The sequence below is a fragment of the Neolamprologus brichardi genome, chromosome 6 (assembly GCF_056152115.1).
Source record: "Neolamprologus brichardi isolate AB-2024 chromosome 6, ASM5615211v1, whole genome shotgun sequence".
Lineage (NCBI taxonomy): Eukaryota > Metazoa > Chordata > Actinopteri > Cichliformes > Cichlidae > Neolamprologus > Neolamprologus brichardi.
This window is the reverse complement of record NC_142109.1, coordinates 27,153,286-27,168,148: the sequence shown is the minus strand read 5'-3', so window position 1 is coordinate 27,168,148 and position 14,863 is coordinate 27,153,286. Positions and strand designations below refer to the sequence as shown.

The 14,863-nt window shown below is 38.3% G+C and overlaps 1 protein-coding gene across 1 annotated transcript; it reads left to right on the top strand.

Annotated features, from left to right (window-relative positions):
* Positions 1–8,267: 8,267 nt before the first annotated feature.
* LOC148102575 (GTPase IMAP family member 9-like) lies at positions 8,268–13,103 on the top strand. Its single transcript, XM_087841945.1, has 3 exons — positions 8,268–8,317; positions 8,531–8,643; positions 10,807–13,103. Exons 2-3 carry the CDS (start codon positions 8,550–8,552, stop codon positions 11,658–11,660), a joined length of 948 nt encoding a protein of 315 aa, XP_087698071.1. The 5' UTR covers positions 8,268–8,317; positions 8,531–8,549; the 3' UTR covers positions 11,661–13,103.
* Positions 13,104–14,863: the final 1,760 nt, after the last annotated feature.

Genomic DNA, 14,863 nt, shown 5'->3' with positions numbered 1-14,863 from the left:
AACTATTTAGCTTTCACTTGCATGGTTGTTCTTCATTTTTTATATTTTGAAGCTGAAGACGTCTCCCTTCAAACAACAGGCTTTGAGTCACAGATTCCAAAGCTACTGAGGTGTTTTTTTAAAAGAAGCGATACATGACATATTTTGCTAGGTTGATGCCAATAAGAAAGCAACCTTGCAAAGATTTATCTCTGGGTTCTTTATGTGTGCACTCGGAGAACGCTTTTCACTTCTCATGCCGGAAATATGTGTTTCCATGGGCACTGCTTTTGAGTTTATTGAGCTGCAGCTAACAGATGACTCAGGTTTTACATTCAGGTGATCCTAACCTTGCAGGGGTTTATTTTCCTGTGCGCTCATTTGTAACAAGCAAAGTAAAACACTGCTTTTCATGTCCATTGATAAAAGCATTAATAACACCCTTCCAACAACATCATGTAAAAATAGTGATTGAAATGTGAACTCTCAAACTTCTTTTAATCTTGATAATCACAGTAATGTTCTGTATGCGGTTTTCTCCCAAAAAAAAAAAAAAAAAGGAAAAAAAAGAAAAAGAATATTGGGCTCCATTCTGAAATTTGTGTTGTGAGTGTGTGAGTCATGATGCCTGAAAGCCTCAGAACAATGTCTGAACCAAAGAGATACAGACGGTTTGACACATCTGGGAGAAACACATATAGAACAGATAAAGAGAATCAGGTTATTATGGGCTAAAATGTTGATTCAGTGGGTTAATGAAATGCATAATCAAGTGACAAAAAGTTTTATTGCAATGTATTGCGTTCCCCCCATCCACATTTTATTCACAACAGTGCATAGAAAACAGATCAAATGTTTCCAGGTGGTGAATGTTATGGTCTGCAGGTAGGCCAGTTCAGAACACAGACTCTTCTAATACAAACCCATATTGTTGTAACAGAGGCAGTATGTGGTTTAGCGGTCTTGCTAAAATATAAACGGCTTTTCCTGAAAAAGATGTCATCTAGATGTGAGCATATGTTGCTCTAAAACCTGCAAATGCCTTTCAGCACCTTTCATCTAGATGTATGAATGACCAATCTTACAGACATTAATGCCCCCCCCATAAATTTAGAGATGGATTTCAAATTTTGATGCATATGACCAATTTGCCTCATCTTCCACTTTGCCTCAGTCCATTTAAAATGAGCTTTGGCCGCGAGAGACTGCGGCTTTCTGAATCAGATTCACATGTTGCTTCTTCTTTTCACAATTAAAGCTTTACCCTGTATTTGTGGATGGCACGTCAAACTGTCTTCACAGATGATGAAAGTGCTGCTGAGACCATGCAGTGATTACCATGACAGAATCATCCCTGTTTTTACTACATTTTTAACCGAGGGAGTGAAGATCACAGGTATCCAACAGTGATTTATGGTCTTGTCCTTAGCGCACAGAGATTTCTCCAGATTCTGAGAATCTATATCTGAGAATTTGATGACATCATGTATTGCAGATGATTAAATACTGAAAGAAAGATATTAAAAGTCTTCACAATGTTACATTAAGGAAATTGTTTCACAATTTATAAACACAAATTGATGAACCAATACTCATCTTTACTTCTGTAAAACTGCCTCTTCAGTCTCCAACCTTTTCTTGACCCTCCCAGTTTTTTGTTCAAAATGTCCAAAATGAGCTAATATTTCCAGGCAATAATAAAATGTCTCGGTGTAATCATTTAATATGGTTTACTGTGAGTAAAATGTAGGTTTATGAGACATGCATGTCGTCGTTTTCACAGCTTTCGAAGCTGCAAGTTAAATTCTTTAACTGCTTGCTGAAAGGTATTCATTCACAACTACCACCAGAGAATAGTGTATCATTTTCATTACCTATATTTAAAAAAAAAAAAAATATATATATATATATATATATATATATATATAGGTGATGAATATATTTTTAAAACCTGCAAATATGACTGTTCATTTGTAAATAAACAGTCATATTTACAAATGACTGTTTGCTTAAGACCTGACTCTTGTTTTTATTTATTTTTGTTTGTTCTTTTATTTTGCAGTTGTGAGGCTGTGGCTCAGGAGATAAAGCTGGTTGTATTGCACTGAATGGTTGGAGCCCCCGCTTTTCCAACCCAAGTGTCAAAGTGTCCTTGGGCAAGATGACAGGTAAAAAGCGTAGGATAAAGCGCTGTGTGACTGGGTGGATGCAGATTGTAGTCTAAACCTGCAGTCCACTTTTCATTTTATTTATTTTGTACTTTTTTCAGAGGTAACCATTTACTACCTGAAATTCTCATTATATTTTTTAATGATGTTTCTCTGACTTCTGATCTAAGTGGACACAAACATCTTCTTGGCCACCATTGCCCCTACACTCCTCTACTGCTGAGCTGATAAGTAGTCACTGCAGATCATGTATTATGACTGCAGGACAAGATAATCCAATAGCTCCACATGTTAATTCACCTGGATTAGGCCATGGTTATCTATCTACACACACACACACACACACACACACACACACACACACACACACACACACACACTATACTACACTATAGGAAATGACAACATCCACATCAAGAAAAAGTGAATCATCAGTGAAAAAATACATTGATCACAAACTCAACATTACACTATTCAACACACAATTCAAAACATCACTGGTATTTCTGCACAAGGTATATGATAGAAAATACCGTAAGCCTAATGTTTACATAAAATTACATCATATATATAATAGGGGAAAAACTCTTGTCTGTTGTTAGGAGTTGGTAAAATGTATGTGCCTTGAAAGACAACCAACATCATGATCAGCTCAAATGAAATTACTTTTATGTTCAGAAATTGCATATGCTAAACCACATGGGCATTTCAAAGATAGACTGATAATAAAAATCTTATCTTTTACTTTTGCAAGAATATCTTTGAGAGCATGTAACACCAGTGAGTCAGTGAAATAAACATTTTGTGAAAAGAAATGCATTATATAGAAATGATCTTTCATTAACATTGATTGATTGCTTCTAATGTCAGGTTGTATTTTTGCAGTGAAGCAGTCACGTGCTGTGAACTTCATATTGCAAGAAACTCTGGCAATTTTCACTCCTGCTTGGGTCCCAGTGACTTTACTGCACGTGGAGTGATACTTTTTTGTTGTTGTATAGCCATCATTACACACATAAAGACATGCACAATCACAAACACTTATCTGAACACATGCTCCTGTCCCTACACGTGAGGAGCATTGACATATGTTCCTGTTGTTGTCTCTGTTCTCTGACACACACACATAGACACACAAATGGGCACACACACACTTAAGGTAACGGCTTGCTTAAGTGCATGGACTGCTGAAACGTGAGGCTGTTTTTCTACTCAGCCTTGTCCTCCACATTTGTTATTCTACTCAGGGCAGCTCACAATCACAAGTCCCCATTTCTACCATGTGGATCCATTTTGTTATTCTCACATTTTTACATTCCCCCCAAAAAGCTTTACAGGAAATGTATTATTATTGCAAGAATTATTTTAGGGTCTACCTTACAATATAAAGTGCCTTGATGTGACCGTTGTGTTGATTTGGTGCTGTATGAATAAAACTGAATTGAATTGAAATTGAAAAAAAGAACTGACTGTAACTCAGTAAAGGAGAGGTGTTGTTTTATTAGCATAGAGCCAATTTAAGGTTAATTTAAAACTGGAAGTGAGAAGCTTTGAGTTAGTAGCTCATGGGGAAAATGGGCTGATACTCCTTTTTGTTCAGCTTCGCAGCACAACATAGGAATGTATTTTCAATCATCTTTTTCTATTTCACTGATGTTTTGCTGAGCACTTCAACACCTAAACCCTGAATAGGAATAAAAAATATGCAGGCTGCAAAGCCCATTTATGCTTTTGTAGCTTACATATATATTCGTGTAATGTATGATTTCTGCTCTCCTTAGAATAGAATAGAATAGAATAGTCCTTTATTGTATTTTACATTTACAACGAGCTATATGGGTTCGGACCTTAAGAACCACTATTATCAGACATGAGGTGGAAATGTAAGGCTGTCTACACCTTATGCATGGGGGACTGTGTTTGTCAACAGTCTAATCAGCTGTTAATTCACAGCAGCTAAAGCAAGATCATGTCGTGGAGATAAGGATGGAGACAGCCTGGCAGCTTGTCACGCAATTACATGGAAGAGAAACATAATGTTAACACTGAAACAAGCGAAAACATTCACACAGACACTCATTGCCTCTCTTCTCTGTTCAGTTCTTCTGGTTTAGCTTCTCAGATTATTGTGCTCTGAAAGTTATTCAGCAGCTGTTGCTAACAAAATCTCTCTCTTGTTCTTTCTCACACACACACACACACACACACACACACACACACACACACACACACACACACACACACAGAGGTGTAATAATGTAGAACAATAAAAATAAATCTGGATGGGGGATCTCCACCCCCATGCTTTGTCTCCAATTCAGTTTTAGTTTTCAAATGACACCTGGACCCCTGGTACTATATATGTTGCAATGCTTTCTAATGCTCACTAGAGGGAGGGCTGTGCACATAGTTGCATTCTTTTTTAAAGGTCAGTTTTTAATGGAATCAAAATCAGGAGAAATACCTAGCTTTTTAACCAGCCAAAAACACACAGATGAGCTACCTTTTGTTATGTTTTACAACAAGGGGCCAAAATACATTTCCAATGGTCCAGAGAGAAAGTAATGAAAGAAGACTGCAAAGAAAAGTGCTGCATGACAATAGACTACAAGAGATCAGAAAAAAATTGAAGATGAGATCACAAAAGCTGATGATGATCAGAAGAAGAGATGATCTTGGTGTAAAAAACATGTGACATGTAGTGAGTTTAATGTGACATCTGCTTAAACCTTTAGTGTCTCACTATAATCTATGCGATTTTTAGATATTTTAAACTCATAAGATTTTTGTGCATGGACTTGGTTGATACCCAACATCATTGTTCTGTTCTGTGGATGAGAGACGATGAGAAAAGAAAGTCCAAGGGTGCATTTAACCTTCAGATTGTTGCATCCATCTCCATGAAGAATTGTTTGGAGAGTTCCGGTAAAGACAAAATGGGAGCTGAGAGAAGCGGTGTTTGAGATTATCATAGGCATCTTGTGCCATGGTGGTGCACTGGAACTGAAACCAGGGTGAGATAAGTTGGGTTAGGGGCAAGCAATTCTACTGAAGTCACAGATAAATCTGTGTTAAAAGATAACAAAGCCAAGGAACCATTACAAGTGTTTGTGGTTTTCTGGAATAGGCCAGTTCATTACTGCTTGTAATTAAGACTAGTTGGAATGGAAATGTCCCTTTTCGCCAAGGAAAGAGACCTTCTCTGTATGAAACTCACATTCATCAACCTTCACGAGCAGCTTGTTCTCTAGTAATCTTTGCAAAACCAACCTTACATGATCTCCATGATGACTAAGGGACTGGGAGAGGATCAGGATGTCGTCCAGATACACAACCACAAAATGATTTCTGAAATCTCGCAGGACTTTGTTACCAGGACCTGAAAAATAGCAGGTGCATTAGTTAGTCATTTTTGCTGAAAATGGTTGCGCCCTGTAACAACTCTCAAGCATAGGAGAGATGTGGCAAAGGGTACTTATTTTTCACAGTAATCATGTTTAATCCTCAAAAATCTATGCAGTGCTGAAGGGACTTATTTTTCTTTTCCACAAAGAAAAAAACAGCACAGAGATGAGAGGAAGACGGCTAAAAGAAACCTTTGGCCAGAGAGTCTGTTATGTATTTTTTCATCATCTCACGTTTGGGCTTTGACAAACTCTACAGCTTACATGTGGGAAGTGGTGCGCTAGGTAACAGGTCAATAGCACAGTCATAGGGTCGGTGTGGAAGGAAATACAAGACAAGATCCTTATGAAAAACTTCTGCTAAATCCTGGTACACAGGGGGCGTGGATGAGACATTAGGTGGGTGGTGCTTGTACAGTGAAGGTACAGGAAGGTAAGTTGGGGGCTGCGGATCGTAAACAGTTTTCATGACAAAACCAACTTCACCCTGGCACACAATTCTTTTACCAATCGAGGAATAGGGTGTGAGTTTGTAGCCGGGGTGACGGAGTATAACTGGAGTAATTGGGGCTGGAACACAAATCATATTTTTTCAACGTGTTTCGTGAGAGTGCGAGTGAGACTGGTTTGAGCTTTGTGTGTGATATCCGGCAGTCTATTTAAATTCAAGGTGGTGAATTGCAAAACCTTGGGAAGGGGTTTGGGAGGAATTTTGCGCGATTGTGCCAGGGTTTAATAAAAGACGTTTTACTCAGAACCATAATCAATAAGTGCTTGGAGGGTGAAGGGAATCAAGTTTAGAGGGGATCAGTTTAGAGAGGATCTTTTTCATTGCCTGTCAGTATCCCCACCGTTACTGACGAGCAGTCTCTTTTGGCCACATGGGGCAAGTGTTAATAAAATGGCCAAGGGGCACAGTACAAGCACTCACCCACAGCCAACCTCTTTCTTTGTTTGGTGAGGGAGACACAGGTGCATCTGATCTGCATGGGCTGAGTTCTGTCCTCCTACATTCCACTTTCCCAGTTTGCCGCCTTGGAAAACAAGAAAAGCCCAGGGCATTCTGGGAAAGAGAGTTTTGCTTTCTCAGATTTTCTTGTACATTATATTATATATAAGAATATATATGAATTATTGTGTCTAAAATTTGTTATTTCCCTATTAACTTTTTGTAAATCCTGCAGAAAGAAAATAAGACCAGCTGTTATGTTTAAAACAACTTGTAGATACTCACCAACCTGCTTGTCACGTCCATAAGAGTCAGGTTAAAAAAGGTCAACCTATTTTTTCTTTAAATTATTGTTTTATTAAATTTAATAAGCAAAATGATTTTGTTTTAATGAATTTCTGATGTTTTCTGGATAAAGCACACATACAAACACACTAAAACAGTGTTCACTTAAACATTATTATTATTCTCATCACTGGCTGGCTTCTTCATTACTTAGGCTGCTCAGCTGGTGATTCCTCATTGGTTATTGTTTTCACTGTAACAGTGGATGTGTTCTGTCTTTTAGAAAAGAATCTGTTGACCTAACAACTTATTGCATGCCCGAGAAAGTACTTGCACAGGTTAAATATTTTACCAGAAAATGTATTTTATTGATACCTTTTTATTGATACTTTTCGTATCTTGTCTTGTCTTTGTAAAGTCTTTGAGAGTTTGCTGAAATGACAGCAGCACAAACATTTATCCAAGCATGCATTTTACTTGTCCTACTCACACTCTGCGGACAAAATGCTCACTGTCAAAATAAATACAAAGGTAAGTGGCACAGAAACTTGTGCAACTGGTTTGTCATGAATACTTGAACATGAAAAGACATTAAAAATAGCTTAGTGTTGTACTTTTCCTCGTTCATCCAGCAAATCTGTTTTCCGGAGTCAGGCTTATGGTTCTGAATTTGAAATCATACTTGTATGTAATTTTAAACTTTTTTCCTGTAGTTATAGAACCATGTTTGTAGCATGACTTCACTGAAATCGAGGAACTGATGTTGGATTTTAATGTGACCTAGTTTTCAAAAAAAAAAAAAAAGTTGAACGTTGTTTCTTAAGGTTGAAACAAGTTTAAACGCTCAAAAAAGATCTAAGAATAAATTAATAAAAAGTTTTCAGTAATCACTACTTGAATTACTAGTGTGTTAATATTCAAATAAAATAAAAATGCGGGTGTTTTCTCTGTTGGTGCAGGGGTTTATTTGATTCAACAGTTTCTCTGTGTGTAATTGTGCAAAAAATAAAATCATTGTTTAAATAATAAAGGCTGATTTTCAGTTTACTTCTAATGACTTCTTGTTCTAATATAATTTATATATTTACTTACCTACTGAATGCTTGCCTATTTTGTTGGTGTTCTATAGTCACTATCAATTATGTGAGACAAACTAAAAGGGTATTTGTGGGGAAAAAAAAAGTAATTAACCACAAACCTGCTCTTCACATCTGTATTAATCAAGTTATAGAGGTCAACGTATGTTTTTCTTTAAATGACTGTATATATTTTTTTATTTCATATGCAAAACTATTTTTGTTTCAATGCATTCATTTTCTGGAGAAAGCAGACGTACCGTCACACTAACACATTTTTCACTTGAACATGATGCTATTCCTCTTGTCACCACTGGCTGGTGCTGCACAGCCGACCATTCCGCATTGGTTTAAGTATTGTTTTCCTTGGAAATGCAAAGTGGGCGTGTCCTGTCTGCTTTTAAAGATTCTAGTGACCCAGCAGTTTACTGTACACAAGAGAAAGTCCTTGCACAGGTACGTTCAAAATAGAACCTTTAAATCTTTTAATAGAAGACGGATTTTATTGATAGAGTTTCTGTAAAAAGTCTACAGTGCTTAATTGTATAAACAACCAATTTGGGGCATGATTTATTCAACATATATTTTCAGTGTAGTTCAACATTTACTTGTGATCTGATTAGAAACATTTTCCTTGAATGATTTCCCTTTTTTCTTTTCTATGTAAAGTTTTTGAGAGTTTACTAAAATGTTGGCAGCAAAAGCTTGGATCCAAGGATGCATCCTGCTTGTGTTACTGACATTATGTGGAAAAACTGCTGACTGCCAAAATCAATACAAAGGTAAGCTGAATAAGAACGTGTACAGCCGGTTTGTCATGAATACATAAACATAACAAGTGTTCACCTGTGTTGTAGTATAAATGACTTAATTTAAAGAAGATTTCTTTATAATATATTTCATTGTGTTCATTTAAATATATTTTTAATCAACACATATGAACAACTAACCTAGTGTTGGACTTTGTCTTGTTCAGACAACATATCTGTTTTTGGAGTCTGGTTTTTTTTCAGTGAACATCTACAATACCTTTAATTTAAGTGGTCACCAGCATATAAAAGCTGCAAGTATGAGACTACCAGTGTTGGGAAGGTTACTTTTAAAATGTATTCCATTACAGAATACAGAATACATACCCCAAAATGTATTCTGTAATGTATTCCGTTACATTACTCAATGAGAGTAACATATTCTGAATACTTTGGATTACTTAATATATGTCAATGGAAAATTGTACTTAGTAGTCAGTATAATCTTTTAATGATATAAGTTTGTATATGGTAGAATACTGCATGTAATCATTTGTGTTTAGAAGTATGTAGTTGGTCTCATCCTAGGAAGTCTGTAACATTCCAGGGTGTTCTGGCTTTCACCCCCACATCCTAGGAGCATGGGAAAGTTCGTACCTTGTCTTATTGTTTTACGGTAGGATTAACGTAGTTATATCTGTCTTAGTCTAAGTGCTTTTGTTTAGATGAACTGCTGGACTTCCAGAACAGCAGGTTTAGGGAAGTCATTTATGGGGTCACACTCTGACCACACACACACGCACCACACAAGCACCCACTGAAGTGTATAAATAAAGGACCAGGGCAAGTCCTCAGGGCCACTCTCTGAGACTCACTCTTGGGGTGTGAGTTCTGAGAGATGCCCTTGCTAGCAAGAAATTCTGTGTGTTTCTCCTCTCTGATTCTCTACTGAAGAAGTGTTTTAGAATATATCTCTTAACAATATATTATCATGCTGTTTACAACTACGTGAATGTACTATTGCTGTGATTTATTACTGTTACTGAAGGTCCGCGGCTCCGAACCGTAGTAAAGGGACCTCTGACTAATACGTCGGGTTCCGTGTCGGGCTAGTAGCTGAAAACTAGTTTTACTTTGTTGTCTGGGTCAACTTTGCTTGCGAGAGAAAGAGAGAGGCGTTGAAAGGCTGCTCCAACGGAACTTATTGTTTTTGGAGGAAAACACGAACACGGTGTACAGTCGAGTCTTAATAGCTTACTTACAACTGGGCTCGTCAGGCACTCTTCTTGGCTGCAGTGGTTATTATTATATTTACATGCTTCCAGCTCCCGTTTTTGCTCGATGACAACTCGTACTTTTCCTTTTTCTCCCTCCCTCGCTCACAGACACATAACGGGTATGGCAGTCCATTCTCCCTGCAGCACGGACTACGCTGCCTATGATGCTACATTCTTTAGAGCTATGCCTGTAGCATTCTGCCTATTAGCTTAGCACAACAACAACAAAAAGGCGCTCTCTCACCCAGGAAACAGAGAGAGAGAGAGAGAGAGAGAGATCGTCACCCTGTAACCATGGCAACCGTAACGTTGCCACCTGGAACTACAGGGTGGGCCATTTATATGGATACACCGTAATAAAATGGGAATGGTTGGTTGTTTTTCTTGTATCCAAGATGGCCGACTTCTAAATGGCCACCATGGTCACCACCCATCTTGAGGAGTTTGCCCCCTCACATATACTAATGTGCCACAAACAGGACTTTAATATCACCAACCATTCCCATGTTATTATGGTGTATCCATATAAATGGCCCACAATGTACAGAACATAGCTGTCAAACAAAACCCAAACAGTCCTGACCCGCGACAATATGAAACAGGGAAGTACCGCTGTGTAATCCATTTATTTCAACAAAGTAACTGTATTCTAAATACCACCTTTTTAAACGGTAACTGTAACGGAATACAGTTACTCATATTATGTATTTTAAATACGTAATGGCGGTACATGTATTCCGTTACTCCCCAACATTGGAGACTACAAAATCACTAGTGTCAGTGAAACTACCTGAAAATTTACCTGCTTCAGCCGTATCAGAACATTTTCTCACTTTACCCTGAAACAAGGTTTTAAAAAGTCATGTCAGTCATGCACACTACTTCAAATAATTCAAATGTTATCATTAATTTTCCACAGGCTCTGCAAATCATGAAGAACTGAGAATCATCCTGGTTGGTAAAACAGGATCAGGAAAGAGTGCGTCTGGAAACACCATTCTGGGGAAATCAAATGCTTTCAAAGAGGACATGTCACCTGAGTCTGTTACTGACGGCTGTCTCAGAAAAGAGGTAGACAAAAGTGGAAGAAAAATTGTTGTGATTGACACTCCAGGGCTGTTTGACACAAACAAAACTCAAGATGAAGTGAAAACAAAAATTGAGGAGTGCATTGAACAGTCAGTTCCTGGACCGCATGCTTTCCTTTTAGTCATCAGCCTGAAGTCAAGGTTCACACAAGAGGAACAGGATGCTGTGAAGTGGATTGAAGATAACTTTGGTTCAGATGCTTCCCTATACATCATAGTTCTGTTTACACATGGTGACCTGCTGCAGGATAAATCAGTGAAAGACTATGTAAAAGAAAGTAAACATCTACTAAGACTGATAAACAAGTGTGGAGGAAGGTACCATTCACTCATCAATAATCAGAAAGACAGCAGAAAACAGGTCAAAAATCTTCTAGATAAAATAGAGGAAATGGTGGAATTGAATGGAGGAAGTCACTACACCAATAAGATGTATGAGGCAGCCCAGAAGAGACTTGAAGAAATGGAAAAGAGGAGGAGGGAGGAAGAGCAAAGAAAAAGGGAAGAGCAAAGAAAAAGGGAAGAAGAGGAGAGGATCAAATTAAACGAGTGGTGTAAATTGCTTGGTCTCACTTCCCTGGGATTATTTGGTACAGGAGCATATCTTTCATCATATGCTCTCATGGCAATAGGGGGAGCACTTGGATATTCTCAGTTAAATTGCACAATGGAAATGTTTACTTAAGTGTATGAGATAGGACCACTAAACCTACACCACTCCTCCAGCAAAGAAAAAAATAAGTCAGGCATCAGGGATGGTTGTACTGTTTATTATATAATACTGTGGTGCGATTTCTGACCAATCACTTGGCAGGGTTTCGTGTTACATAAAACTCACTACTTAAAAAAACAAATACTTTGTAGTCTGTTCATATAGCATATTTATTTTACTCTACTGAGTCATTTATATGATCCTTAGTATGACTCCACTTCAATCATCTTCTGTCATATAGACAGAGGAACTTGGAAGGAAATTTAAAAAAAGATCCAGGAGTGAGTTTAGAAATAGTTTTCAGTAATCACTACTTGAACTACTACCTTTTTAATTTTAAAATAAATGAAAATGTGCATGCTTTCTCTGTTAGAGGCGGGGGTTTGTTTATTCAAAGGTTTCTCGGTGTATAATTTTGCAACAATAAAATAAATGTTTAAATTATGGCCAATAATGGCTGGTTTTCATTTTCATACTTTGCCTACTCAGTCAGTCATTCCTCATTGGTTTAAGTAGTGTTCTTCAGTGAAATTAATGTGTGTCGTGAAAGAAGTTGCTGACCTAACAGCTCACTGCACACCCGAGGAAGCACTTGGACGGGTACTTTCAAAAATAAAACATTTAAAATATTTTAATAGATGAACGATTCCTGCACTGCAACCGAATTCAACAGTTGATTCAAAACTGTTTAAGCTACCGTTGATACAAACCTATCACCTTCCTGCTGCAGCTTCATATTAAAAGCTTCACACCGCCAAACAAGCTGGAGGCTTTTTTTGTGAAGTGCGGACAGAACTCGTTAGGAACTTTTGCAAACGTGGTGGAAATTAACAGAGGTATGTGGCAACCTGCTGAAACACTTGTTTTATAACGTCTCTTCACCATTGAGTTAAAAGGGCCTGGTGTTATGTTCGTAAGGCCCCTGGCTGTGTTGCACAACTCTTAGAAATAGATGTATGTCGTCTTTAGTGGTAACACTGAGCTAATCGCTTCAACACCTAAACCCTGAATAGGAATAGAAAATATGCAAGCTGCAAAGCCCATCTATGCTTTTGTAGCTTACATATATATTTGTGTAATTTAGTTGTTAAAGGTACTTTCTCTTATAGTATGATTTCTGCTCTAATTAGAATAGAATAGAATAGTCCTTTATTGTATTTTACATTTACAACAAACTATATAGGTTCGGATCTTAAGAACCACTATTATCAGACATGAGGTGGAAATGTAAGTGTCATGGTCCCCGCACCTCGCCAGCTGACAGCAGTCAGGCGCTATGTTTTGTTCTTTATTCTCCTCTCTTGCCTCTGCTCTCTTTCTCTCTCTCGTCCTCTCCCTCTCTCTTTCTCCTGCCGGGGCGGAGCTCAGTATGGGCTCCCGCCCCTGGCCCACGCACCTGGGGATGATCAGCACACCTGCCGCCGATTACAAATTAGAGTACTACTTAAGATGGCGAATCTGCTCTACTCGTCGTTGGATCGTTGAGCCATCAGCGTCAGTCACCCTGCAAACCTGTTATTTGAACTCGTGAGTACTTGTGAACCTGGAAGCTGACTGTCTCTCTATGTGTGTAGATCTCCCCTGGACCCTGAGCAACTGTGACTGAGCGTGTGCAAGACAAGTGGTGGTGAAGAGAGGAGCTGTTGTCTGTGTATGGAAAGCCCCCACCCTGGACTCCTTCCCCTGTCACTCCTGGACCCCGAACCCTGACCCTTTTCCCGAACACCTTTGTATATATATATTGCACCTGTGGGAATCACTGTAAATAAATCCACTTTTGTTTGAAGGAACTAGTGGTCTGCGCTTCACTAGCCGTGACAGTAAGGCTGTCTACACCTTATGCATGGGGGACTGTGTTTGTCAACAGTCTAATCAGCTGTTAATTCACAGCAGCTAAAGCAAGATCATGTCGTGGAGATAAGGATGGAGACACCCTGGCAGCTCGTCACACAATTACATGGAAGAGAAACATAATGTTAACACTGAAACAAGCAAAAACATTCACACAGACACTCATTGCTTCTATTCTCTGTTCAGTTCTTCTGGATTAGCTTCTCAGAATATTGTGCTCTGAAAGTTATTCAGCAGCTTTTGCCAACAAAATCTCACTCTCTTGGTCTTTCAGGACACACACACACACACACAGATGTAATAATGTAGAACAATAAAAAAAAAATCTGGATGGGGGATCTCCACCCCCATGCTTTGTCTCCAATTCAGTTTTCAAATGACACCTAGACCTCTGGTACTATATATTGCAATGCTTTCTAATGCTCACTAGAGGGAGGGCTGTGCACATAGTTGCATTCTTTTTTAATGGAATCAAAATCAGGAGAAATACCTAGCTTTTTAACCAGCCAAAAACACACAGATGAGCTACCTTTTGTTATATTTTACAACAAGGGGCCAAAATACATTTCCAATGGTCCAGAGAGAAAACAATGAAAGAAGACTGCAAAGAAAAGTGCTGCATGACAATAGACTACAAGAGATCAGAAGAAAATTGAAGATGAGATCACAAAGGCTGATGATGATCAGAAGAAGAAGAGATGATCTTAGTATTTGGTGTAAAAAACACATGACATGTAGTGAGTTTAATGTGACAACTGCTTAAACCTTTAGTGTCTCACTATAATCCATGCAATTTTTAGATAGTTTAAGTTCATAAGATTTTTGTGCATGGACTTGGTCGATACCCAACATCATTGTTCTGTTCTGTGGATGAGAGATGATGAGAAAAAGTCCAAGGGTGCATTTAACCTTCAGATTGTTGCATCCATCTCCATGAAGAATTGTTTGGAGAGTTCTGGTAAAGACAAAATGGGAGCTGAGAGAAGCGGTGTTTGAGATTATCATAGGCATCTTGTGCCATGGTGGTGCACTGGAACTGAAACCAGGGTGAGATAAGTTGGGTTAGGGGCAAGCAATTCTACTGAAATCACAGATAAATCTGTGTTAAAAGATAACAAAGCCAAGGAACCATTACAAGTGTTTGTGGTTTTCTGGAATAGGCCAGTTCATTACTGCTTGTACTTAAGACTAGTTGGAACAGAAATGTCCCTTTTCGCCAAGAAAGGAGACCTTCTCTGTATGAAACTCACATTCATCAACCTTCACGAGCAGCTTGTTCTCCAGTAATCTTTGCAAAACCAACCTTACATGATCTTCATGATGAC